Source organism: Acipenser ruthenus, chromosome 13, assembly GCF_902713425.1.
Source record: "Acipenser ruthenus chromosome 13, fAciRut3.2 maternal haplotype, whole genome shotgun sequence".
NCBI lineage: Eukaryota > Metazoa > Chordata > Actinopteri > Acipenseriformes > Acipenseridae > Acipenser > Acipenser ruthenus.
In genome coordinates this window covers 31,250,625-31,276,335 of record NC_081201.1, presented here as the reverse complement: position 1 = coordinate 31,276,335, position 25,711 = coordinate 31,250,625, and the positions used below count along the sequence as shown (strand labels likewise).

The window sequence follows — 25,711 nt, the reverse complement described above, 5'->3', positions numbered from 1 at the left end:
ACACACAATGCTTCTTTAGGGGATTATACAGATTTTTATCTACATGCTGGAATTGGGGTCATTAGGGCTGCAGTATTCAGCTCTCTCGCTCTGTCTTTTTAATTCCAATGAATTTAGTGCTTGTGAAAAGGTGAAGGACTGACAGCCCTAGAGATTTGAATGCTGTCAGTCAAGCAGTTAAGTCGATGTCTGTCTACCTGCTTGTCTGTCCTTGTAACTGGGGCAGCATAAGGGTGAATTAAGACTAGAACTCAGTCTGTCTGCTGGTCGGCTCAAAGTCATATTTAGTGCACATTACAGGTGAGGGAGTGACAGCACTGCACAGGATTTTTAGTGTTCGACCCGCGAGTCTTAACCTCGCAAACAGACTACTTTTGAGCTTAATGAAGCTCGGGTTAAAAAAAAAAAAAGAAAAGAAAAACGGGCTAGATCATTCAATTCACTGATTCCAGTGCCTCCGATTCACTGCGAGTTACAAATTACAATTGACCAATATCACTTGTCATCCTAAACACAAACTGTTTCTTCTTCCTTACATTGCTGTGTCAAACATAAGTGAATTCAAGTTTTATAAGGCTACTTAATTGATTAGCCACAAAGTCACATACTATTTACACTCTGTAAGGTATAATAGAAAATACTTTCAAAAGCCAGAGAAATCATTTTAGACAGATTGCTTAGGTAGAAAGATCTTTATAAACAACAACATATATATATATATATATATATTACTTTTTTCATTTTTCATATTTCTTTTATTGTTTCTGGTTGACTTTTTTTCAATTAATTGATTTATTCATGTATTTTATATTTTATTATATTTTTGTAACAAGTTTAAGTGCTTCTCAGACTTTCTGGATGCAGAAAAAACGAGTCAAACTGTATAGTTTATAGAGGTTAAGGTTTTAATGTTAGATGCAAGCTCGATACAAGGCTTTTTACGAACCATGCCAAAAGCTCAAACACTTTGTTCGAGCTCCAAAGGGCTCGTTAGAGGCTGTTTAAATTCCAGACGAAAGAGTTCACTGCAGCTCCAGCTCTGGGGACTGAAGCTATCTCTTTTGTCTGTTTGTCTCTCAGTCCATAGGGCATAGTATGTTTTCATAACTGACAAATCCATGTTTTCTGATGGATCCACAAAAGATTAATATGCTGCTCTGTAGTTTAATTTAAAATTTTAAACAAACAAATAATAGTTTCTTTTTGTCTGAACACCCCGCTGGATGCTAACAACACACATTTTTGGTTGAAATGAAAAGTCAATAAAAACTACATACTTATTAATCCCAGTCTTGAGCTTGATAAATTTATTAGTATCCCCAAAAGCAGGTCTGTCGCAGGTCACAGGGTAATAGTTAAAGGACTACCAGCCTGCAAGGGTTAAAGCTTAGCGTTATTTAAAATGATCTTGTTGTTGTTAACATTTTTTTAATATTCAGATTTACTCACATAGAATTAGATGTTGGCAAAAGTGGTATTGTTAGATAATGTGGTAGCATAAAGGCGAATAACCAAGGCTTGAGTAAAATTACATCAAATTCTCATATCAACATTACTTTTCTGTAGAGCGTTTATTTTTCTAGACATTATTGTTCTTTGAAGCCCAATTTAAAACATTGCAAGTTCAATTGAGCCTCTGCTTCCTGGTCACTTTCAGGTCTAAAGGACGTCACCCAATAGTGTGAGGTGCAGGCGCGGTTCTAGCACAGGAATAAAGTACAGCACTTTCATTCAACTTGGATCAATTTTAAAAAACTTAAAAAATTAGTATGTAAAGACTTGTCCTAGAGAAATTATTTTTTTAAAAATACAAAGATCAGTTTAAAGCAGTGAGTAATCCGGTATCAGCGTGGACTGCCATTGTCATAGAGAGGCCAGCGAGCAATGGAGTTATGGGGACTGGGGTCAGGTCTAACCGCAGACCTTACTCAGCAGTGCCACTCCGATCCCACGTTCTCATGGGGCTGTGCTGCCAACCGAGAGATAGGAAAATCATGAGGAGAGAGCAGAGTCAGAAACAGACAGTTCCACAGCTGGGAGGGAAAGACTAGCTGGGGGAATGGGAAGCAGGGGTTGCTGTCACTGCTTTTTCAGCTCAACCATGTTTCTGCAGATGAAAAGCTGCAGTATTTTTTTTTTCCTCAAAAATACTATTTTTACATCAGAACAAATGATATTTTCAATACAGAACAAAAAGGACAATTTAGCCCACAAAGGCCTGTTCCTTAGAAGCACAATGTTTGTTCTAGGGTTGTGTCCAATTTTTGGCCAAATACATGCCTTTAACCATTATAGCACTGCTTTAGGAGTTACAGTACTGTCCCCCAAACCCAACCACTGAGGAACAAATGCACCAGAACCCCAATACCATGGCCGGAAGATGTTCAGTGGTTAGAGTGCTGGAGTGCAGTGGGGAAGGCAGTATAGTGACTACCTCAGTAGTTAGCATGCTGGGCTGCAGTGTGAAAGTTAGCACAAACAAGAATAAGGAAAGAGTCCTCGTTTACATTCTGTGAGGTAGGGGGTGTGTGAGTAGCTCAGTGGTTAGATAAGGAGCTGGACTGCAGTTTAGAAGTCAGCAAGTGGTTAACTAAGTGTTTACTGTGCTGTAGAGTAGTGGGTTTAAGTAGCTTAGTGTGCTGCCACATACGTTTTTTGAAGCAGAGATAAGTTCTGTGTGCTGTTTTTTTTTTTTTTTATTCCACTTGATACACTTTTGGAAAGAGATAAACTGCAATCAATTATCCTTTAAAAAAAGCCTTTCAAGTAAATGTATTTATGTTTTATAGATTTTAATGATCCAAACCGTAAAATCACAGCAGATGTTTGGCTAGGGAACAGTAAAGGATTTAAAAAAAAAAAAAAAAAAAGGGGTTTCATTTTAACAAACGAAGTAGAAAATTGTAAAGATTCTGCGGTTTTTAGCTAACCCAGTGATCGGACGAGCTGTCCACTGGCTTGGAAATGTAAACAATGCAGCATGTACATATGGGACTGTTTAAATACTATCTTGGGCCCAAACTAGTAGAGGTCTGGAATGTCTCTGAGCCTCTGCAAAAACGAAGATCTGCACTTTAACAAGTTTCATTACCCGCAGGGATTCCCATTCGAAAAACAAATACATTTGTACTGAAGTGAAAGTGAATTAAATCAAGACTGCAGAGTGCAATTAATCTGCAGTTTAACTGCCCTATAAGAATAGTATTAACTACATTGAAACTGGAATTTAACATTGTTACTGCGGTAACTGTTGTTTGACAATGTCTCAGCATCTTCAGTTGTTTAACTTGTGGGGTCTGCATAAGACTGCTAGGAAGCAGTGATGCAGATATGGGTAACTGTAGGTGGAGTAAAACACAAAAGCAATTTAACACTGTAAAACACAATGCCATCCTTTTGTACTGTATTTACATTGTGAAGCCCCTCTAACCCAATCAAAATACCCTTAAGAACATTGCCATTGCACCAAAATCAATGGATTTGAAAATCAGTAGAAATGACAGCGCATACAGCAAACAAGGAAATATGTCCTGCTAATTCCACAGGAAAGTCCTGCAGTTACTCTACCACCCCCTGCTGGCACAGGAGAGCGCTGCATTAATAGACGAGAGAGGCTGTGTTGGGCATTCTGCAGCTGCTCCCACCTTTCTTCCATTTTCTCCCAGCAGGTGTCCACTATAAAGGAAATGGGATGAATGGGAGGAAAGTTGGCCAGAAGTAGTACTGATGGAATAATACCAAAGGGTCCTCTACTGTAGACCTTTACTGAGTTAGAAAAAAAGGCATCCACAGACACAGGAGAGAAAGTTTGTGTGTCGTGTGGGAAGTTGTGAGGGGGGCTTGATTAGGGTGGGATTTGATAATTGAGCACCAGTAGGCTTTGTGTTGCTAAACATTCAAAACAGTTTAACATTTTCAAAACAATTTGCACCCCTGTGCAGTGCTATTGAAGTAATACTGAAAAAGGGATAGAAGCCGAGGACTCAATTGGAAACATGTGTTCCCACATCACTGCTGAATCCAATTTAGTGGCATTATTGTGGCATTGTAATTATGTGGGGTGGGTTTGATATTTACAGTCACTGGGAAATATCGATAATATTGTGACGAAGCTGACTTTTGTTAACCCCTAATGTCTGACAATGGCAGCGATTCTCTATTCTGTTACTGCACCCATACTGCTAAATTGTTCAGTGGTCCAATCAAATGCAACCTGATTATCAACCCTTGATTATCAGGCCGACATTTCTTTTTGATGCTAATTTGATTATGTTCAGGGAACAAGGAAGGCTCTGAACCGGTCAGTTTCTCGGTTGGCTGCAATGTTTTTACTGGCAGGGACTGTTCATATTCCAAAATAGAACGAGCAATAATATGTTCTCAATGTCCATTACCAAGACAAACATGCCTAGCTTATGGACATTTAGGCAAATGTCAGAATCAACATTCTCGTGATTTAATAACACTATTGTTGCAAGGGAATTATGGACTTACCTTGCCCAATAAGAGAAAAGCGGAAGTTCTCTGTGCTCACCATAGTTCATCAATGGTGAGAATGGCAAGGCAATGATGAAAAGACTGAGCTTCATCACAGCTTGTCAGGAGAAAGCCACTTGAAAGAGAATAAAAGAGGAGATGAGGCGATTTCTCAGCATAACAACCATATATATATATATATATATATATATATATATATATATATATATATATATATATATATATTAAAGTCCACCAAACAAATGCCCCACTGGTGGTAAATATTAATTATTTAATTATTTATTTCTTACCAGATGCCCTTATTCAGGGCTACTTACAATTATTACAAGATATCACATTATATCACATTATTTTTACATACAGTTACCCATTTACACAGTTGGGTTTTTACTGGAGCAATCTAGGTAAAGTACCTTGCTCATGGGTACAGCAGCAGTGTCCCCCACTTGGGATTGAACCCACGACATCTCTGGTCAAGAGTCCAGAGCCCTAACCACTACTCCACACTGCTGCCCATATAACTTACAAGTTTCAAGTCAATACAACCAATATTGCCAGAGACAAAGTTACAACCAATACCTCAAGCATCAAATTAGATATATTGCTCTTTGGGCTTTTCCCCTGGGAGTCACTTGATGTCAATCAGCTCACACAGTGGTGGCAAGTTAATCATCAGCATAAACTGAGCTGCAGTGAACCCTGCTGGGCATTGACAACCCTCCCTGCCTCAAACCCACCCACCCTCCGACCCTGCCTCGAACCCTCCCTCCCTCGAACCCACCCATCCATCCTCCCTCCCTCAATACCTTGAACCCACCCTCTAACCCACCCTGCCTCAAACCCTCCCTCCCTCGAACCCACCCATCCTCCGTCCCTCCCTCCCTCAAACCCACACACCCTCCCTCCCTCCCTCCTTCCCTCCCTCCCTCGAACCCACCCACCCTCCTTCCTTCCCTCGAACCCACCCACCCTCCTTCCTTCCCTCGAACCCACCCATCCTCCCTCCCTCCCTCGAACCCACCCTCCTTCCCTCCCTCGAACCCACCCATCCTCCCTCCCTCCCTCAATCCCTTGAACCCACCCTCCAACCCACCCACCGTCCCTCCCTCCCTCGAACCCACCCATCCTCCCTCCCTCCCTCCCTCAATCCCTTGAACCCACCCTCCAACCCACCCACCGTCCCTCCCTCCCTCGAACCCACCCATCCTCCCTCCCTCGAACCCACCCTCTCCCTCCCTCTAACCCACCCTCCAACCCTCCCTCAAACCTAAAATCCCTCCTTCAAACCCACCCACCCACCGTCCCTCTCTCCCTCGAACCCACCCATCCTCCCTCCCTCCCTCACTCCTTCTAACCCACCCTCCCTCGAACCCACCCTCCTTCCCTCCCTCGGTGAATGTTTCAATCCTGATTCAGTCATTGACTCCACACACAGACCACTCATTGCCATCTGTATTTATTGTGAAGGGTGAGCGTTACCAGAATAAAACTAAAAACAGAATTAAATCACCACAGAAAATGTACCCTTAAAACAAACATATAAATAAATAAAACATAAATAAAGCACAAGACATATTCCTCACAGGCTTTTACATTCAGTGACTAACTTTCTTAAAATGAATAATTTACCGTCCAGGATATTTGTGGTACTGTATAGCACATCATAATCATAGTTTATTTGTTTCACCGAGTGTACATGAAAGTTAACAACTGCTGATAGTCTTGCATTACCTCTGCTTACAATTAATGTCAGAGGATGTGGAAAAAGTAACAGTAATAGTGATTCACAACTGCAAGGATGAACTCACTGACAAAGCTACACTAATCTCCATATATACTGTACACTTTATATTTACATGCTTATTATTTAAACTTTTTTTTCTTTTTTTGACCAGGACCAGACCACCAACAGTGCTTTCTTTCTACTGCAGGGCTCAATCCTACAAATGTGTACAATACTTGAAATTGCTTGTTAAAAAAGTATGAAAATGCTGACAGAGAATATACATGTTGAGATCCAATACCACCATGTTTGGCTTCCCTTATACACTGGAAATGAGATTGAAAATGTCCTAGCCCTAGCTGAGTGAGAAGGAATGGACATGATTAAAGGTTAGGGGATACAGGTAGGGGGGGAGAGAGAGAGAGAGATGGGATGATGGTGGATTCTATTCCTTCTTGCTCAGGCTCTGGTTGCAGGGGCTGCATACAAACACTGTTTCCCTCTGGGCCTCAGGAGCTGCAGCAATAAAAAAATTTAAACATGATTTACCAAGACAACAGGGTCGTGGTGTAAGCATGACTTTGCTCTTCACAGGTGTGTCCTGTGCAAACGCATACACCCCCAATGTCTGCCCACTCACTAACTTACTTGAACACATGTACACTCCCACACATATATTTTCTTTATAGTTCTGAAGGAGGACTTGCTACAGAAACCCATATTGTTATACAGTGTCCCAGATGTCAGGCATCATTGGCATACTTGTTAATATTGGTTCTGTCTATGTGAAACGAGGAACGAATTAAATCTAAACCCCATAAACTCAATGCAAATGAACAAATGCTTACCGGTGGCCCCCATGCTGGACTTGAGGACTTTGTACGAGCAGCACCTTGAGCAGAAGCTGTTTCCACAGTTGCTGCAGCTCCGCTGGAGAGCCACAAATACAATACAGAGGAAAAGTACAAATGATATATATCGTATATTGTATATGATCTTGTAATCTGTATGAAGGGTACGGTGGATTTGACAACCGATAAGAAAAGTTGTGGATTACAATTTTTCAATTAAGCAAAAATTAATTCTCAAAAATGCAGAAAATGTTGGATAGCTTAACTCTCACAGCACAATTATAAACATTATGTAAACTTTGTTTTAAAAGATAAATAAGTAAAAACATACAAATAATGGGTAACTACAAACATTTGTATGTGTTTCCTAACTCTCCCAAAATAACACTGCCAAAAAACATTTAATTCACAGTCAACATTGGATTGTATTACACTGTGGAAGCACACAAGGGGGTTCGAAAACTGGAAGTGACTCACTCTCTTCTTCAGCACAGAAAAGACGGCGTTGCAGCTGGAGCAATTGCCTGTAGGAAGCGAGTGAGGAAAAGGAAAAGTGAGTCAATTCATCTGACCTGAAACCTGGTTTAATCCTGCTGTTTGGAGGTCTATAAATACATAGTGCAGTGCCGCCATTCAGTTTATTTACAGAATACAATATTTATATAGATAAGAAACCCCATTTCCAGTGTTCACATGTCACAGATTTGATATCCTATCGGCAACAGCATCAACTGTAATGGAGATTTTGATTATTTACATTTCCCTACACAGATGACCCAGGCTGGAATGGAACCCGGATCCCAGAGATGAAAGATAAGCGTTCTAACCACTTCCCGAGTTCTAGTAAAGGGTCTACTCTTGGGAGTCACTGGTAGAGAATGTCAGCAGTGTAACCACATCACAGGGGAAGCAATGTAACCACATCAATGAGGAATGCAGTGATGACAAACTTCCCTGTAGCTCAGGGCAGCTTCTGACCCCTGTGGGGTGAGTCATTCACAGCCTCTGGACACCACAATGGGGTTTGGGATCTGTGGTTTTTACACACCAATCTCTAATCCCCAGAAAGCCACATCCCTACTTAACAGAATTTTTTACACTGAAAGCGTCTGCTGTCTGCCTCTAATGTGGGTGTCTGTGTTTTTTTTGAGGCAGCATGCCTCTCTCATTACACAGCCATCAAGCAGGCAGTGCTTTCAACACAATCCTACACTCATCTATCCTGCGACCTCCATCTCCATTGAGCTTTGCATTTCACTGCAGAGAAATCCAAATCAAAACTTGATGAGGGACATCAAAGGGTGCCAGTGTTCATTCAAGATAATGACCTACTAACTAACTCAACTTTTCCCTCTTAAGCCCTCACACTGGTTAGAGTCAGCACACACATATCCGACCCTATAAAATGTTGACTTCAGTGACGGTTAAATGAGTGTGACGCATATCTGATTATTTCATTTGATTTGATGTGTATGTAGGTGAGCACGTTGTAACCTGCCCTCTACCTCCCAAACAACCCCCTGCCCTGCACACACACACACACACACACACACACATTTTGTACAGAAAGAAAAAATATGACTTGGGTTTGAGGAAATGTACAGGGAGAAGTATATTGTAGAAAGTATTTGTCTTTTCTTTGGCATGTTGCCGTTTTCTTATTTTCTTTCTTATATCTGACACAAGAGATGGATCATGATGATGGTAGCTCATTCATGGAAGATTTGACTCAGCAGGGTCAAGGTATGATATTTAACTATTTGAAGACGTTCTTCCTGCAAGTTTTGTTTTTCATCTAGTGGGATCTTTCATTAATTATTTGACTGAAATGTGTTCGCGCACGAGTTGGGGGAATTACATAGCAGTAAAAGACAAAAACTTGTCAGTTTTTTCAGGGAACACAAAAAAGATAGTGTCAAAAATACATAGCTGAAAGGGCTGTGTTTTAAAAAAAGTAGGCTTAAATTCACAGATTTACTACCTTGGTAGATTTTAACAGTTTTTGAATTGGTGCTTATCACTTATTATTATTATTTATTTATTTCTTAGCAGACGCCCTTATCCAGGGCGACTTACAATTGTTACAAGATATCACATTATTTTTACATACAATTACATTATTTTTACATACAAGTACCCATTTTTACAGTTGGGTTTATACTGGAGCAATCTAGGTAAAATACCTTGCTCAAGGGTATAGCAGCAGTGTCCCCCACCTGGGATTGAACCCACGACCCTCCGGTCAAGAGTCCAGAGCCCTAACCACTACTCCACACTGCTGCCCATACATAGTACAATATCCTACAGACAATGAAAAGCTCATGAGGGCACAGTGAATGGCAGGACCTATAAATTAGGCTTACTGGAACTATTGTTTGCTTCTAATTACAGGTTATGGATTGTTAATGAGGAAATCCAGTTCATTTAGAAGGCAACACATTCAAGAGGGTGGGAAACAGAGACACACAGAAACCTGCTTTCAGAAGCATCAGAATAGAACTTTCAATTGCTCATTATGAGTGTAGCAGTAGAGAAGGGCTGATAATGCAGCTGCAGGTGGCAGTGCTAGAGATATTTAGTGCTAAATATCAAGATGCAGTGTGACACTGCAAGAGAGTTATAAAAAAAAAAAAAAAAAACACTGACTAAGGCCAAGGCAGTTTCATGAATCCTTTCACTTTAGCATTAGCATTGCTGGGTATGGGACTGACCTGACTGCGGAAGAGTGACGTATTGAGTGCTATCTGCTAGGAATCCAAACGCATTCTTTAAATGGGGTGTCAGGGACAAAGTATGTCAGAGCTAGCCCCTCCAAAACTCCTTTATCAGGAAGGGTTTACCACACAGACAGACGCTAATGGGTAGGACTCACCAAAAAAGAATATACTGGCTTTCTGTATAGCTAACTTCCTGTCACAGAGTTGGAGCACATGTCTTGAGATTTCTAATTATAAAATTCCATATTCTCTCACTTTATCTCCCCATGAGATCGGATCTATCTGCCCATAGATTCTCCAACATTAGGATGTTTAGATGAGGTCTACCTTCCCCTACAACCTCCCTCCTTCTCATTTTCCACCCATGCCCCTGTGATATGCCTACCTCTCTCCAGAGATCAGTTGTATGTTGTTAGTAATTACACAGAGTTAAACTGAACATAGGTTTGGTTCAATAAGTTTCAGCGTGAGCGTCTGTTTTAAGAAGCTTCATCTATGAAAATGTTTCAGCCTTTCAAAATAGCAGTAACAAGAAAGGAACGCTTGATGTAGCTGCCATTTCTGTCATTTGTAGAGGTAGAAGACCTCAATGCTAGTTTATACTCCTATACAGGCTATATTTGAGCTCTGATCTCAACTTCAGTTGAGGCAGCCAGACTTTTGGTCAGCACTTTAAAACAACGTATTTTAATTCTACTGGTTTAACTGCACCGGCAATTATGTTTATCTGGGATTAGGATAAATCCTTCTGATCCCGTGAGCCAATGCAGGCAGTTAGTTCAGAGAGACACACATGGTTGTAAAATAACCTGGACACGGTGTGTAAATATTTTGTAAGAACAGATATAATAATACAAAGTCAAAGCAGTTAAATCAGTACTTATTGAGGCTTTTACTGTTGTTCGTTTCGACACTTTCTTTTTTTCAAAAGAAGACTGTGCAATGAAGGCTGGGAAACAGCAGTGCACAGAGAAGCTTTTAGGTTCGATTTCATGGTTATTATTGGAGTACAACACATTTCTATCATTAGGTCACAAAGTTCTGATAAATAAATTAAGTTAGAAATGAGTCTGAAAATGAAAATAACAAACAGCTTTTTCATTGGGCGTCCCAAGGGTTAAGGATCTGAGATGTTGTGCAACTGCCAAAATTTTTATATCTGATTTTAATACCAATAGTGTTTGAAGAGGAGGAGGAGGAGAGGGGGGTCAAGGATTAATGTCCTGCTAGGCATTGACTCAGTACAGGGTCTCATTAGCTAGGAGGGTCTGAGGTGTATCATGGCAGTTACAAATGGGATTAGGCCTAATCAATTTATTACCCAGTCTTAAAGAGACGGCTGTGAAATAATTTATCTGAAGAATGTTATTTTAATACAGGCCACTGTGTAATAGGTAACCTCTTTAAACAACAAAGCATCCAGTTATCTAGACAGATTAGTATTTATATAAAGGCAACTAATAATAACAGACTTATTCACAAAAACATTTACATTTCTTTCAGTATGTTCCCTCTATGTGTGCTTTTTATTTCTAAATTACATTTTCACTGTCTAAGAGATCCAATCAGACCTCCCATGTGTACAGTAATTGTATGTCTTTGATTTTTTTACAACCATGTATGAGGCACAAAGAGTGGTATGAAACGCACACGGGATTTGGAGTGTGTTACACTACCTTGCAGTTCCTCAGTTATAATCACCGGCCCATAATGCCTCCCAGTCCTTCAGCTCTAACCACTACGCCACACTTCTCCAACCCTTAAGACTTAACCACTAAGCCACAATTCTCTTAGTTCCATAGCACTAACCACCTGGCCTCCCAATCCCTCATCTTTATCCTTCATCCCACAACTTCATCCCGGCTCCTGTGCAGCAACACTGTGTGTGTTTGTATGTGTGTTGGATTAAGCATGTGGTAATGTGTGATGAGGGGTCGGAGTGGTTATTACACTGAATGCCAGTTAGCGTTACAGGGTCACTGAATAACCACCCCCTCCTCCCCCTGCCTGTCAGCACTCCTAATCCCCAGTGATAGAGTGTGCCCTTATCTCCCTGGGGCTTCAGTGTTAAGCTTCTGGCCTTTTGTGTGGATAAGACCGCTATGTGGAGTGATTATGGAAAACAAGTTACAGATTTGTCACTACAGCACCCGCTGATAGCCATGTTAATCATTGCTGGTGGAGAAGCCCAGCCTCTAAATGTGAACCAGGACCAAGGAAACAGCAGTGTGAGAACTGTTGTTAAGAGCCAGCTGAGACCAAGTAAGGCTGACTGCTAATCACCAAGACTGCACAGCTGAGCTACCCAGCAGGGACTACAGTACATGGGGTATTGGGGTATTTGGGGCAGGGTTTGTGAATTTGCTGTTTATCTCATTAATCTTTTATTTTCTCTGCATGGAAGTTTGTCATGTTTTACCCTCTCAACCTCCCCTCACCTCAATTAAGTAAGTGTGAGAGACTGAGGAAGGTTTATTAAGAGGAATTTTAATCCTCTTTGTGAGTCTCCCAACGATTATTAAACTTTGATATCACTTTGTTAGACAGCAAGTAAGGTGCTGAGAAACGGACCGAATCTTTGAGCCTCAGTTCAACTTTCGAAAATTGTGAATAAGTTATTGGTCTCGTGGTTGAGTGAGACATGAGCATATCCACAAGGAATTTTCTTTTTAATGGAGAGGCTTTCATGGTTTCTTTCATTAGGATTTCTTACTGCTTGGATTCTATTTATAGCTTAATGATTTAACAATTTTAGTGTCAAGAAATGCATTTCAGACTCTTAACACATTTTGCCCAAAGCACAGCTAATTTATCTGCTATTGAAAAATGAATCTCTAATTTATAGGATGACTGCAGAGCTGTACTGCTTTTTAATCATTACACCCCATTGTATTGTGTAAACTATTAAATTGCATGTCTTTCCTTAACCTTACCCCCTTGCACCTGTTATTTTTGATTCACTGGTGTTCCTTCCCTGTATAAGGTAACATCTGTATGTGCACACCTAATAACATGGAGGTTCACAATTCTCAATGAGCTTCTCCAGAAGATACTGCAGCTGCATAAACACGTTTTGTAGCAAAGCCTGAAGCAGAGTGTTAATTGCTGTACAACAGTGGCCTCTGTCTGTCAAAGGTGGGAAAATCATTGTTAAAGTATTGAATAAGCCAAATAATAAGAAAGACCTGTAACATGTAGCCGAGGGACTGAGGTAAAGTGGCCTGGGGGTCTGCTTGGGCTCTGTTACGTACCGCAGTTGTTTGTAGGATAGCGCTTCCGCAGCTTCTCAGTCAGTTTGGAAACTTTGCTCCTGATTGGCTCATTTCTGCTTAGCAGGCCAATGTCGGTAACCCCAAGATCAAAATCAGCAGTGCATTGTGGGACTTCATCGTCCTCCTGCATAAAAAAAAAAAAGAGAAAAGGAATTGAATAAAGTGAACGGGGACCTTGAGCCAGGGTGAGGGCAGCTCCATGACAGGCACTGTGCAGAAAGTTTGTACCTGCAGTAGGAAGGCTTGCTAGAAAGTGAGTTCCCAGACTGCACTAGGGACGGAAAGATTTAAAGACAGTCACCTGATCCCATGCTGGGTGGTGAAGATATTTCTACAGGGAGGCTGATAATGCATGTTTGCTGTAACCAATAGGTAACAGAATGTATCCACTGCACTTTAAACAGCTTCACATTTTCTTTAATTCACAAGGATAGCCTAGAAAATAAACCTTTGGTCATTTGGCGGTGCAAATCACCTTAAGCCAGGTTTACTCCTATTCAAACCTCTGGATGACCCCAAACCCAAGTTAATGTAAACTAGCCAAGGGAAAGCTCAGAACAGTGTAAGACCTATCTCGTTCACCTGTGCTGTTAGTGACAGATCCAATTAACTGGCTGGCAGGCAATAATGAAACTTCACAGTTCACAAAGTCTTTGCAAGCTTCTGTGTGAGTGTAAAGATGGGAATGCAGTCTACAGAACAGCACTCTCACCTGCATAAATAACACAAACAATAACTCATCCAGCACAGGGAGCCCTGACCAGGAGCTGGGTTTGCAATCCCCCTCAGGACGCTGGAAGCCTGGGAAACTCATTACCAGCTTTCCCCTCTCCCCAGGGCTGTAAGAGAGCTGCCTTCACTCAGACACAGAGCTATCGTCTTACAGGGGCATAAATTAAACACTGCAATGAGCCACTGAAGTCCTGCAAGGGATGTGAAAAATTCCGCAGTCTGACACATTACTCGACAGCAGTGAAGACATCAAACTTACTGTAGTTCAGCTACTGCTTAGTGTACTTCTCTTGTTTTTGGGGGGGATTTGAATTTGAAATGTCAATTCTACACCTTCTAGTTTTTCCACTCTCTCGGACAGTTGGGAACTTACCGGTAATATCAGCTGTTGCTCCTTTGAAAGCAGAGTAAAATAAAGAAAAACCAGTAGTTATAATATATTATTTTCTTGTGTGAATTTCTAGCTTTTTATCCTTTAATAGCCATCTTCATTTTCCAGATTAAATACGAACAAAAAATAATCCTGAAATAACACTTTTTGATTATAAAGGATGTTGGTTTTGGGATAGTCAAGCTTGGGATGATGCTGTACACGTTTGTTTTATTTCTTTCTGCTTTTACTCTCTTGCACTCTTAGTCAGTCTTTGACTCCATTCCCTCACACGCATATTCTTATACAGTTGAGCACTTACCGGCAGAATTAGCTGCTGTTGCTCCTTCGAAAGCAAATTAAAACAAAGCAGACATATTACAGCCAAATGCAAGCCACAGCCTCTGTGTGAGTGTGTAAAGTGTGTGTGCTGTACAGTATAGTATATTTTTTTCAATCAGAACTTCAGCCCCATAAACACTGACAAACTTAGGCTTCCCAAAACTCAATCACTTAATCCATCGATCAATCTACCAATCAATCTTTTTTGTTAACCAGGCAAATCCTGGCCAACAGGATCTCAGAATTCCAGCAAAAATCTAAATCATAAAAATAATAAATACATACAGACACAACCCCCCAAATGATTCCTTCTACCCCTCTGCCATATCCTTATGTGGAAGGACTGGGGATCGACAGGGCCTGGATTCAGTTCTTAAACAGAGATAGATTATTTGTGATGTGTATGGGTCTGTTATCCTTGTGTGGTTGTGAAAAGCATGTGTGTATGCTACTGAAGGCAAAAGTGTGTGATTGTGTGTGTAAATGCCTGCATCTGTCCCTGTGAAGGTATATGTGTGTTTGGGCAATGAAATGCAGTGGGTAGGAGCTATAAGGGGAGGCATCGCCACTGATAACATAAGGTAAGTAGGGAAGTTATACAGCTAGCACGTTGACTACAGGATGCTCTAACCTCAATCGCATCTTTAAACTCATCATCAGGCTCCGCCTCTTCTGCCTCATCAACACTCCCTGGGGACAGATCCTGCATAGAGACAGACAGACAAGGCATTAACCTAAATACTAGCAGTTAAGTGCATCTCTTGTGTCTCAGTTTTTTTATTAAAATCACACTGCCTCCCAGTCTTTCATCACCATCCACTAAGCCACTGCCTGAGCTCTAACCACAAGACCACACTCCAGTCCAGATATCTAGTCTGAAAGCACCTGTCTCGGGTTTGGCTGTGCTCAGCAGTGGCTTGTGGTTTCTTCGGGTGTCCAGCTGGCTGCTGCAGGGAGGGTCTGCGTGTCAGCCTGCTATCACATCTGACTTGAGTCCTGCTGGCAACACATCTGTGCACCTGCACCCAAGTCTTGCGGGATCTGACAACCTGATTGAATTCAGGTTTATTAAAGCCTGCACAGCTGAGAGACTCCAATGCTCAAGCCCGTTTGTTTAGATTGCAAAACTCTATTTACGTTTCACTGTGTTCTGTTTTGCCTGGGGAATCATTTTCAAACAACTTACTGAATGAGCTTATGTTTAGGATTAGGATAAACAACTGTTTACAATGATGAAGATTCAGTACTATAGTTTTTAGGTGTTTTTTTAGATTCCTTTATAGATCTTTACAGTGCAATATACTAGTAAAAGCAAGCTATATGCATAATGAAAGCATGGTGAAGAACAGGCCAGCAAGGTACAGCATGTTATAAACCATGGTAAACTATGCTGAAGCACATTAAATGCATAGTACAAGCATGGTAAACTGCAAAATGACCTTCCATATTTACCACTGTAAACACAGGATTTGGTTATTCTGAAGGCCATGCTCCTTGTGTACAATGCTTTGTGTGGAGGCACGGGTGCGGTAAATTATTTCAAGCTAACGTCCCTGGCTACAATACCACACGCTTCCAATAGGAGGCAGGTTATCTCCACGTTGCACTCACTGAAGAGAAACATATGCTATCACTCTGGTTTGCCTGCACTGCCAGGGCACGCTTAGCCATTCTGCCTCCCGCTGGGAGGTGGGTTTACATGAGAAATAAACTCGTAAACTACTTATAGTTTTATTATCCCTACAGCTACACAAGACCGCAAAGGGCTCTCAGGAACCTTATTGGAATCAGATGTTCTGTGTTCATTTTAACAGCCAAACTTCTTGTAGGCAAGGAAAACAAACAACTTGTCTGCATTTTCACTGACACTGAACTACTAATCCTGGTTGGCTAGTTGAAACTGGGTATCAGTTGCCTAATCCTTCCGTAAATATATACAGTGCTGACCCGTTATAATGCGGGTTAGCATATTATTTGTGTTTCACTTTATAACGAATATTGTCATTTTTGTTACCGAAATGATTTACAATCACAAGCCAAATTAATACTGTAGCGTACGGTGGAAAATGAAGGAAGGAGATCCACACAATTTGTGGGTACCTGAATCCACAGTTTATTGGGACGATTATTCCTGGCCCGTTAGCCTGGGCCACACTAAAAAACAACAAACAGTCTCACAGCAGCACATTCACACAGCAGCTTGTCTTGCTTTTTAGCGCTGCGCAGTTTTTTTCCTAGAGCAGTCCTCTTTGGAGTCAATCATCTTTTACCCATCCATGCAATGTAGATTCTGCAACATTTATATCTTTTCAAACTGCTGCTTGAGTTTGACCTTTTCTTACTCTGTCCACCGCATCAAGTTTCATTTTAACTGAGAAACATTTTCATTTTTTGCTGTCTGCCATGCTTCGTACTGTATATCAGGATTGTTTACGCAATGTAAAATGGGAGCCACGACCTTACCGTGTTATAACCAATTCTGCACTGTAACAGGCTATGTTATAACAGGGTAGCACTGCATATGAAAGGCATCTGATTCCTATCTTATTTTAATTAAGAGATCTGTAACTAATTAAAACCTCTCCTTTAACCAAAAGTCAATAATTGTAGAGCAGACAAGCAGACATTTGCAATTTAATATCATTTTTATTCAATGGGCAGATCTTTACAGAAAATGCTGGGTTCTACTATAACACTATATAGGACATGTGTCTCAAGTTACTGTAATTAAAATCATTCTCTTGCTCTAATAATTCTGTTCTGCTTTAAAAGCTGAAATGACTGGATGCCTACCTAAAATTACCCACAAAGCCTGAAGGGGTGAACAGATTTGATTGTGCAGCAATGTCCCTGAGCAATGCGTATGAGGGTAGCTCAGAAGTTGAGATGAACATACCAGGGAACTTGTTGGGGCAGCAGGTTATTACACTGGGCTTTCACCTCCACTGGCCTGCGTTTGAATCCAGCTCACAAGTGAAGAGAGGCCACTATTTACTGCCCTGTCCACCTTATTTAGAGCTTCGACTGACTGCGCAGACGAAAGGAAGGAAGGACACACGAATCTCAGGGGGTTTCCTATTTGTTTAACACAGTCTGCATTACTGACTTGGTGTAATTTATTGAGGGTATTTAGTCAGTTTGCCCTTTCCCACTTGAATTCTAACACCATCAATTAGCACACTACAAGAGCAGCTACTGATGGCTTACAAATCAAAAGGGAAGTTAGGGTTTCCAGTTTTTTCTCCCGTCATTGTACTTGGATAGAATCATTACAGCATTGGAATGGATGTTTTCATCATTCCAAGACATATTCAATATTAGTCAAATCAGGCTTTTTTGCTAAAGATTCGTAAAGACTTTGCTGTTATACCGCACTCGTTGAGTTCTTGGGATGGCCATTTAATTTGGTGTGATGTCTCTTTTACTGTACAAGGCAAGCTGAATCGCACTCACCTCTACACTGGTAGGTGTTGGAGTCCGGTCCATAAAAGATGCTAGCTCCGGTTCCATGTTTTCACCATCTCCTTCCTTGGGTTTGAGCCGTCTCTGGTGAAAGGACTCCCTGTACTCCAGTACAACTACAGTACAAAGATCAGACAGAAATAGAAGTAAATGTATTGCCTGGCAGGGTCAGACATGTAATTTAGGCATATGGACTGTGATCAGGGTCCTATCCTCAAATTTCAAACAAGTTGCACCCATCAGGGGCATTTCTGGAAAATACTAATGCATGAACTCCAACTCATGCCACATATAAAAACCTTGAAAGTTAGAGCCCCCCTCTGTAATTTTTCACTCCACAAATCCCAGTAAACGCATACTGACAGTATTATATAAAAATACATGGAAGGTCTGTGTCTGTCTTTCCTTGAGGAACCAAATCTGTAACAAGCTCCCCCGGAGATGAAAAGTACAGAAAGGGATGGCGATTGAATTAGAAGCCCAGATAGCTTTACTCTAGCACAGACCTGTCCCACCTGCTCAACCATTTAAAGTGGTCTTAAGATTTGATTTCCTGAGATTTCCGGTGGATGTGGAACATTCCCCAAATTGGAGATCAAATTTAAGCAAGTCCAGAGAGGGAGGGAACAGTGAGAGCACAACAGGCCCGTCTTCGAGACACGAAGCACAGTAAAGCAGGTGTACTAGCCGGCACTAGTGGTTGTTTAAGTGCCTGCTGTTGCTCCAGTCCCCACTTCTCTATCCCACAGATATTTTTCACCAGTATGAAAACAGCAGAAATGTTGTGATTAATCCAGTAAGCGCTGCACAATCACAGGTCATTTTTTATTAATGTGTATAACTTCATCTTACTACCAGAACTGTAATTCACTTATGTGCATGTAAAACTGCGCAGTATAAGAGATGTTCTTTCAGCTATCCCCAGATTCTGATATATTAAAAATGTTCATCACTGGGTACAAGTAAAAGTCCTCTACACCTCTGAGCCTCCCCATTATTCGCTCACTTGCTTCCCTGCAATTTCTATCCAGTTTACAAGCCATCTACCATTGCTATTCCTGGATGGAGATGAATCCTTCAATGTAATGTTTAATTAAGCTTGAATGGCATTAAACTATTAGCATCTGATCTCCCATATCAAATGGTTTGGTTTTCAATGAGGACTAAAACTGTGCTTGTTTCCGCTAACCGTTTACAAACCAGTATGTACTTAAATGTTTATTAATTGTTGCATCTTTAGGGCGTATGTCATATAGAAGTAAATTGCTGTTTGCGACAGCACTGCACACTGAAGCCAATATAACGTCATTCAAAAAACACAAATCAAATGCTGCTGAAACTAATGAAAGTGCACCAGCTCCCTCTAGTGAAAAAGGCAATTGTTTGCAAGAACAGTAAAGATCTATTCAGTGACAGCCATGTGAACTGTGCTAGAGCTGCCGGTCTGTACTTGGGAGTTTGAGTTCAGCTTTTATTTGGCACTCCAGTCCTGAGGGTGTGGTACTGGAATAGACTCTGGTTTGGGAATTCCATTCCGACATTCTTAGAACTACGAGCTTCTAAATAAAATACACAATGACATATCCTGGTTGATCCAGTTTGCCACCACCACACATGACGCATTGGAAACCAGCCTGCTCACCTCGCACAAATTCTCTGTTCCACAGATAGAGGGCACTGTTAACCAGTGCCAGGATCCAGCAGAAAGGGACCATATACCACAGGCAGAGTGCAGTCAGGAGCCCCCCATAGAACCTGCAAAGACAGTGAGAGAGAGGATTATTGCACCACACAGTTAAGACGACGGGCTGTGTAAGGTTGCAGTTTTAGTACTCACAGGAAGGAGGTGTTGTGGTTCTCCCAGTACAGCACTCGGTATACAGACTCTGCAGAGAGACAAGCTCGTGACAGAATATCATCCAACTGCACCAACCTGGGACAAAGGAACAACCATTAGGGTTCAACACAGGGCTACAGGCTTGTTTGGTCCTAAAGCCCTATGCTTTTAAAAGGGGTTTGCCAATCATCCCCCCTATACTGAAGCCCAAGTATTTTCATTTGGAGAGTAGCCTAGATTCTCCTCAATTATAGCTTAAATATTAAGCAGAGTATTCCAATAAGGTGCAGAATACGTTGGAGGTCATTCCAGGTCAGACTTGAAAAAAGTTGACTGCTAGAGACAAAATAATTAAAATGTCAACCCTGCTTCTTTGTTAAATCCCCCATAGCTGACACACATCCATGACGATATAGTGGACACTAGCTTGATACTGATAACACAAATGTTTTCTGTGAAGCAGTGATGGGGGATTTGTATGGTACTGGCAAGTACTTCCAAAACAGCTCTGAAATCAACATCTGAAGCTCTCAGAATTGCTTCTCACTCAATCTATATATCACTTTGGTTATAAAACATTCAGACCTTATCCTCAACGTCCAGCAATCTGACAACAAGTAACAGTGCTGAAACTGAACCTATTTTACACCTGAAGAATGGCTGAGACATTGAAGCAAAAACTTTATGATTTGACGTGGAATGATGCTTAGCAAACCTGGAAACTGTCAGTCCAGCTGATACTCACAGCCCCTTGACCTCCAGCAGTGCCTCCTCTCTGCTCAGATGCACGGTCTGGAGGTCCTGCCGCTGGACAGCGTGGTGCCGTTTCCTCTGCAGGACCAGCTCTGAAGGGCTCTCTTGGGAGCAGTCCTGTATGTACCCCAGCACAGCTGGGGCTGAGATACCCAGCAGGAGCAGGGAAAACCAGGCCACTGCAGAGACAGTTATAAAGATTTGCATAAATGAGCATTGACAAGGCTCTGAATATCATAAGTATATACTAGAACTGTAAGAAATTAAGAGTTTGATTTGATCACTCCACAACTAAACAAGCATTTCAGCTAATACCATCATTGATCAGAAACCAAGAGATCCCTGGACTTATGACAACCCGACAGACAGACGTTAGCATCTGGAGTCAGTTATTTTTGTCCTGATGAGAATGTCTCACTCTCACCTTCACTCAGTGTTAGAAAGATGATGTTCAATATGAGACAGCAGAGCAGCGAACAGACAGGCATTCTCCACCTGTAACAACAGACAAGAGTGGAATGAACAGACAGGGATTCTCCACCTGCAACAACAGACAAGAGTGGAATGAACAGACAGGGATTCTCCACCTGCAACAACAGACAAGAGTGGAATGAACAGACAGGGATTCTCCACCTGCAACAACAGACAAGAGTGGAATGAACAGACAGGGATTCTCCACCTGCAACAACAGACAAGAGTGGAATGAACAGACAGGGATTCTCCACCTGCAACAACAGACAAGAGTGGAATGAACAGACAGGGATTCTCCACCTGCAACAACAGACAAGAGTGGAATGAACAGACAGGGATTCTCCACCTGCAACAACAGACAAGAGTGGAATGAACAGACAGGGATTCTCCACCTGCAACAACAGACAAGAGTGGAATGAACAGACAGGGATTCTCCACCTGCAACAACAGACAAGAGTGGAATGAACAGACAGGGATTCTCCACCTGCAACAACAGACAAGAGTGGAATGAACAGACAGGGATTCTCCACCTGCAACAACAGACAAGAGTGGAATGAACAGACAGGGATTCTCCACCTGCAACAACAGACAAGAGTGGAATGAACAGACAGGGATTCTCCACCTGCAACAACAGACAAGAGTGGAATGAACAGACAGGGATTCTCCACCTGCAACAACAGACAAGAGTGGAATGAACAGACAGGGATTCTCCACCTGTAACAACAGACAAGAGTGGAATGAACAGACAGGGATTCTCCACCTGTAACAACAGACAAGAGTGGAATGAACAGACAGGGATTCTCCACCTGTAACAAGAGACAAGGGTGGAATGAACAGACAGGGGAGTCAGGGCAGAGCCAGCACTGCAACTAGGCTAAGCACTTTTGATTCCTGCCAGGTGCTGATGTATTTCTGCAACTTGAAGAATCTATCCATTCCAAGTCTTGTTTTTGATGGTGTCTGGGGGCTTGAGCTTTAAAAATAAACAACATGCTTTGACTCAAGAACAATCACTTATGGCAGGTAGGAGTTACAACATTGTGAACAAAGTTAACTGTAGTAATGCAATCATTATTTTTTATAAGGAATGACACACAGGTGACCACTTGATTAACAACATGCATAATAGAGTTGAGCTTCTCTTGAAGGCAAGACACATTTCTATCACTTTTTTGAGCCCATAGTATTATTACAAGGCTATTATATATATTTTTTAAAGCCCTCACCTCAGTAAGTACTTGACCAGCTCCCAGGTGTCAGTGAGGGGCTCCAGGAAGATCTCCATCCTCTTGAAAGAGATTACCATGTTGAAGAGATCGAAGGTCTGTGGTTTGGGGCTGTGGAGTTCTGGCAGCTCAGGGACCCCACCATCCCCATGGGCCAGTTCAGCCAGATCCCCCCGCTCACCTGTCACTGCGGCAGCACTCCCCTGTGGCTGCTCCGGGGCCACCATGGCTCCCGTTTGCATCCTGTCAACAGATACATATTACAGTATCGTCTTTGTCATAATAACATAAGAAGAACATAAGAAAGTTTACAAACGAGAGGAGGCCATTTGGCCCATCTTGCTCGTTTGGTTGTTAATAACTTATTGATCTCAGAATCTCATCAAGAAGCTTCTTGAAGGATCCCAGGGTGTCAGCTTCAACAACATTAATGGGGAGTTGGTTCCAGACTCCTTAATTCTCTGTGTAAAAAAGTGCCTCCTATTTTCTGTTCTGAATGCCCCTTTATCTAATCTCCATTTGTGACCCCTGGTCCTTGTTTCTTTTTTAAGGTCGAGAAAGTGAATTGGGTCGACATTGTTCAAGACTGAATAGATTAAATTCTTTAAGCCTGTCTGCATATGACATGCCTTTTAAACCTGGAATAATTCTGGTCGCTCTTCTTTGCACTCTTTCCAGAGCAGCGATATCCTTTTTGTAGTGAGGTGACCAGAACTGGACACAGTAGTTTTAACATTACTTCCCTTGATTTAAATTCAACACTTTTCACTATATATCTAAGCATTTTGTTGGCTTTTTTATAGTTTCCCCACATTGTCTAGATGAAGACATTTCTGAGTCAACATAAACTCCTAGGTCTTTTTCATAGGTCTTCTTCGATTTCTGTATCTCCCATATGGTATTTATAATGTACATTTTTATTGTCTGTGTGCAGTACCTTACACTTTTCTCTATTAAATGTCATTTGCCATGTGTCTGCCCAGTGCTGAATGCTGTCTAGATCATTTTGAATGGCCTTTGCTGCTGCAACAGTGTTTGCCACTCTGACAAATTTAACAAGTTGGCTTAATATACCACAATCTAAGTCATTAACATAGATTAGGAATAGCAGAGGACCTAATACTGATCCTTGTGATTTCTGTTATAATATTGGAAAAACTTTTTGGAATTGGTTTTAGCCCCCTTAGCAATGCTCATTTCTATCTCTCTCTTGACCTTTCTAACTTCCTTTTTGACTTGTGTTTGCAGTTCCAAGTACTCCTTCTGTGTCCTTTGTTCTCGGTCTCTTTTAAATGCTCTGTAAAGTGCTTTTTTTCTCTGAATATTTTTTTGAATTGATCTATTAAACCATTTTGGCCGTTTTGTCTATTTCTGGGATGTAATTGTTTTGCGCCTCTAGTACTACATTTTTGAAAAACAGCCATCCTTTTTCTGTGGATGTTTTCTCTATTTTACTCCAGTCTACTTCTGTTAGTCTCTGTTTCATTCCTTCATAGTTTGCCTTTTTAAAATTGTAAACCTTAGCTTTAGTCGTTACTTTTGGGGTTTTAAAAAGCACTTAAAATGAGACCATGTTATGATTTGAGTTTGCCAATGGTTCTCTGACCTCTGTTGTAGTTATTCTGTCTTCGTTATTTGAAAAGACTAAATCAAGGCATGCCTCCCCTCTAGTCGGTGCCTTGACAAATTGCGTTAGGAAGCAGTTATTTGTCATTTCCACCATTTCAATTTCATCTGTCGTGCTCCTCACTGGGTTTTCCCATTTTATACGGGGGAAGTTGAAATCCCCCATTAATATGGCTTCTCCTTTGCTGCACGCATTTCTAATCTCCTTGTATAACAGATTATTTGCCCGGTGTCTGAATTTGGTAGTCTATAGCATAACCCTATTATTATGCCCTTCGAATTTTTGTCCATTATTCTGACCCATATTGATTCTGTGTTGGTTTTTTTCTTCTTGATTTGACACCTGTGCTTCAAGACTATTTCTGATGTGTAGCGCTACCCCTCCGCCTCTTCTGTCCTGCCTGTCTTTCCTATGCAGTGTATACTGTCACATTAACATAATGAACTGAGCCCCTACCTGTGTCCCTAAAAAATAAACTCTCACAGTAAACAAGCCAAAACATAGGTGTACTGTAGAAAAGTAATTAACTATAACTATATACACATGGATTATTCTGGTATGAGTGCAATTATTTGTAAGTCACCTATTATTGCTAGTCTTTTTTATAGGGATTGGTGTAAATAAAAAAATAAATAAATAAATCCTGGAATGGCTCAAACTACTATGCAATGTGAGTCGTTTTCCATCCTTGTATCTGTAATCTTAAAATTGTCCCAGCGTTGTCCAACACTATGTGTCAACACATCCTACTGGGAAATGTAAAAGTTTGCAACTGTATATTTACCATAATGTAAATGCTAACCTCGATGTAAATACGTGCATATTTTGATTACCTGTACTGCCATTGCAGTGTTAAAACCAAAGCGTTAAACGGAAAAGACTAAATGAGGACACACAGTCCATTGACTTCCATCGGATACAGGGTTCTATATTTACCAGATTTGTGTTTACAAAAAACGTACATGTTGTGACGTAGTTATACTAGCATCCGATTTCCACGTGCTACTATTTGTTTGTATATATCTCGTTACATTGTTACTTGATGTTTACATACTGTGCTCGCGTTTTCTAGAAGCGACTTAAATTCAAGTAAATTGTTTTGAAAGCAAATGTGTTGCAAGTTGGTACGGTACCTGTTACGTTACGTTGCGTTGCTTTGCACTTGCAGTGTGTAAACCTCTTCTCAGATTTTCAGACTTTTATCATACTTTACAGCTGCTTTACTTTGTATCTAGCGAGTGTCAACCTCCGGCTGCCAGATGCATCAATACGCTTTTACTCACAGACAAAAGTCAAGTAGCCACTTCCGCAAACAGCTGCTGGTAGCGATCACAGAGAACATCGATACAGCAGCAGGGATAGGAATCGATGGAAGAGTGCATCGATATAACAGGAGTCTTTATCAATTCAAGAATAAATAACGCACCAGCCGTGTCTACGAGTAATCTTTGATTGCGAAATATAATAGAAAACTGTAAATTAGTCATATGACAGTTTGGAAGTGTTTGCATGTGTGTATAAATTCACAATCATTATCGGTAAAAAGCGGTATCAGTTTTATAAATGTTCTGTTACGGAGACATTACTGGAGGCGATCGCTGTTTACTTTACACTCACGTTTATTGCACGTATGTTTACAACAACCACAACTGTCCACTAGAGGTCAGTAAAACACAAACGATGTGGTGAAGTACTTTGCATGTTGTGTGCAGTTCTACATTATCAGATCTTAAGAACGTAAGGTCACATTTGTAACTTTTTGTCGAATTCTCAAAATATTTGGTGTTCCATGATAGACTGTAATGTGAAATGATTCTTGTCACTGTTTGTT

At 41.1% G+C, this 25,711-nt stretch overlaps 1 protein-coding gene across 5 annotated transcripts; it reads right to left on the bottom strand.

Annotated features, from left to right (window-relative positions):
- Window positions 1-5,936: 5,936 nt before the first annotated feature.
- Window positions 5,937-25,262, bottom strand: LOC117418261 (protrudin-like). Of its 5 annotated transcripts, none has more exons than XM_034031117.3 (14): window positions 25,164-25,261; window positions 22,254-22,496; window positions 20,981-21,051; window positions 20,549-20,735; window positions 19,804-19,899; window positions 19,609-19,721; window positions 17,958-18,082; window positions 15,136-15,207; window positions 14,485-14,508; window positions 14,166-14,186; window positions 13,040-13,184; window positions 7,549-7,595; window positions 7,069-7,150; window positions 5,937-6,736 (listed from the first exon to the last, which is right to left on the bottom strand). In XM_034031117.3, the coding sequence occupies exons 1-14, from the start codon at window positions 25,220-25,222 to the stop codon at window positions 6,666-6,668; spliced, it is 1,356 nt and encodes a 451-aa protein (XP_033887008.3). In that variant the 5' UTR covers window positions 25,223-25,261; the 3' UTR covers window positions 5,937-6,665. The 5 variants fall into 5 exon arrangements, with proteins under 5 accessions (XP_033887008.3, XP_033887013.3, XP_033887011.3 ...); XM_034031122.3 differs by having other exon boundaries at window positions 25,014-25,250; XM_034031120.3 differs by lacking the exon at window positions 14,485-14,508.
- Window positions 25,263-25,711: the final 449 nt, after the last annotated feature.

What these genes read in the sequence shown, in the direction of transcription:
- LOC117418261 (XM_034031117.3), bottom strand. Translation starts at nt 25,222, where the DNA reads ATGTTCTCTGTGATCGCTACCAGCAGCTGTTTGCGGAAGTGGCTACTT. An exon ending in CTTTCTAACACTGAGTGAAG is followed by an intron (nt 20,736 to 20,980) that starts GTGAGAGTGAGA and finishes CTGTCTCTGCAG; the next exon opens with TGGCCTGGTTTTCCCTGCTC. An exon ending in CTGCTGGAGGTCAAGGGGCT is followed by an intron (nt 19,900 to 20,548) that starts GTGAGTATCAGC and finishes CCTTTGTCCCAG; the next exon opens with GTTGGTGCAGTTGGATGATA.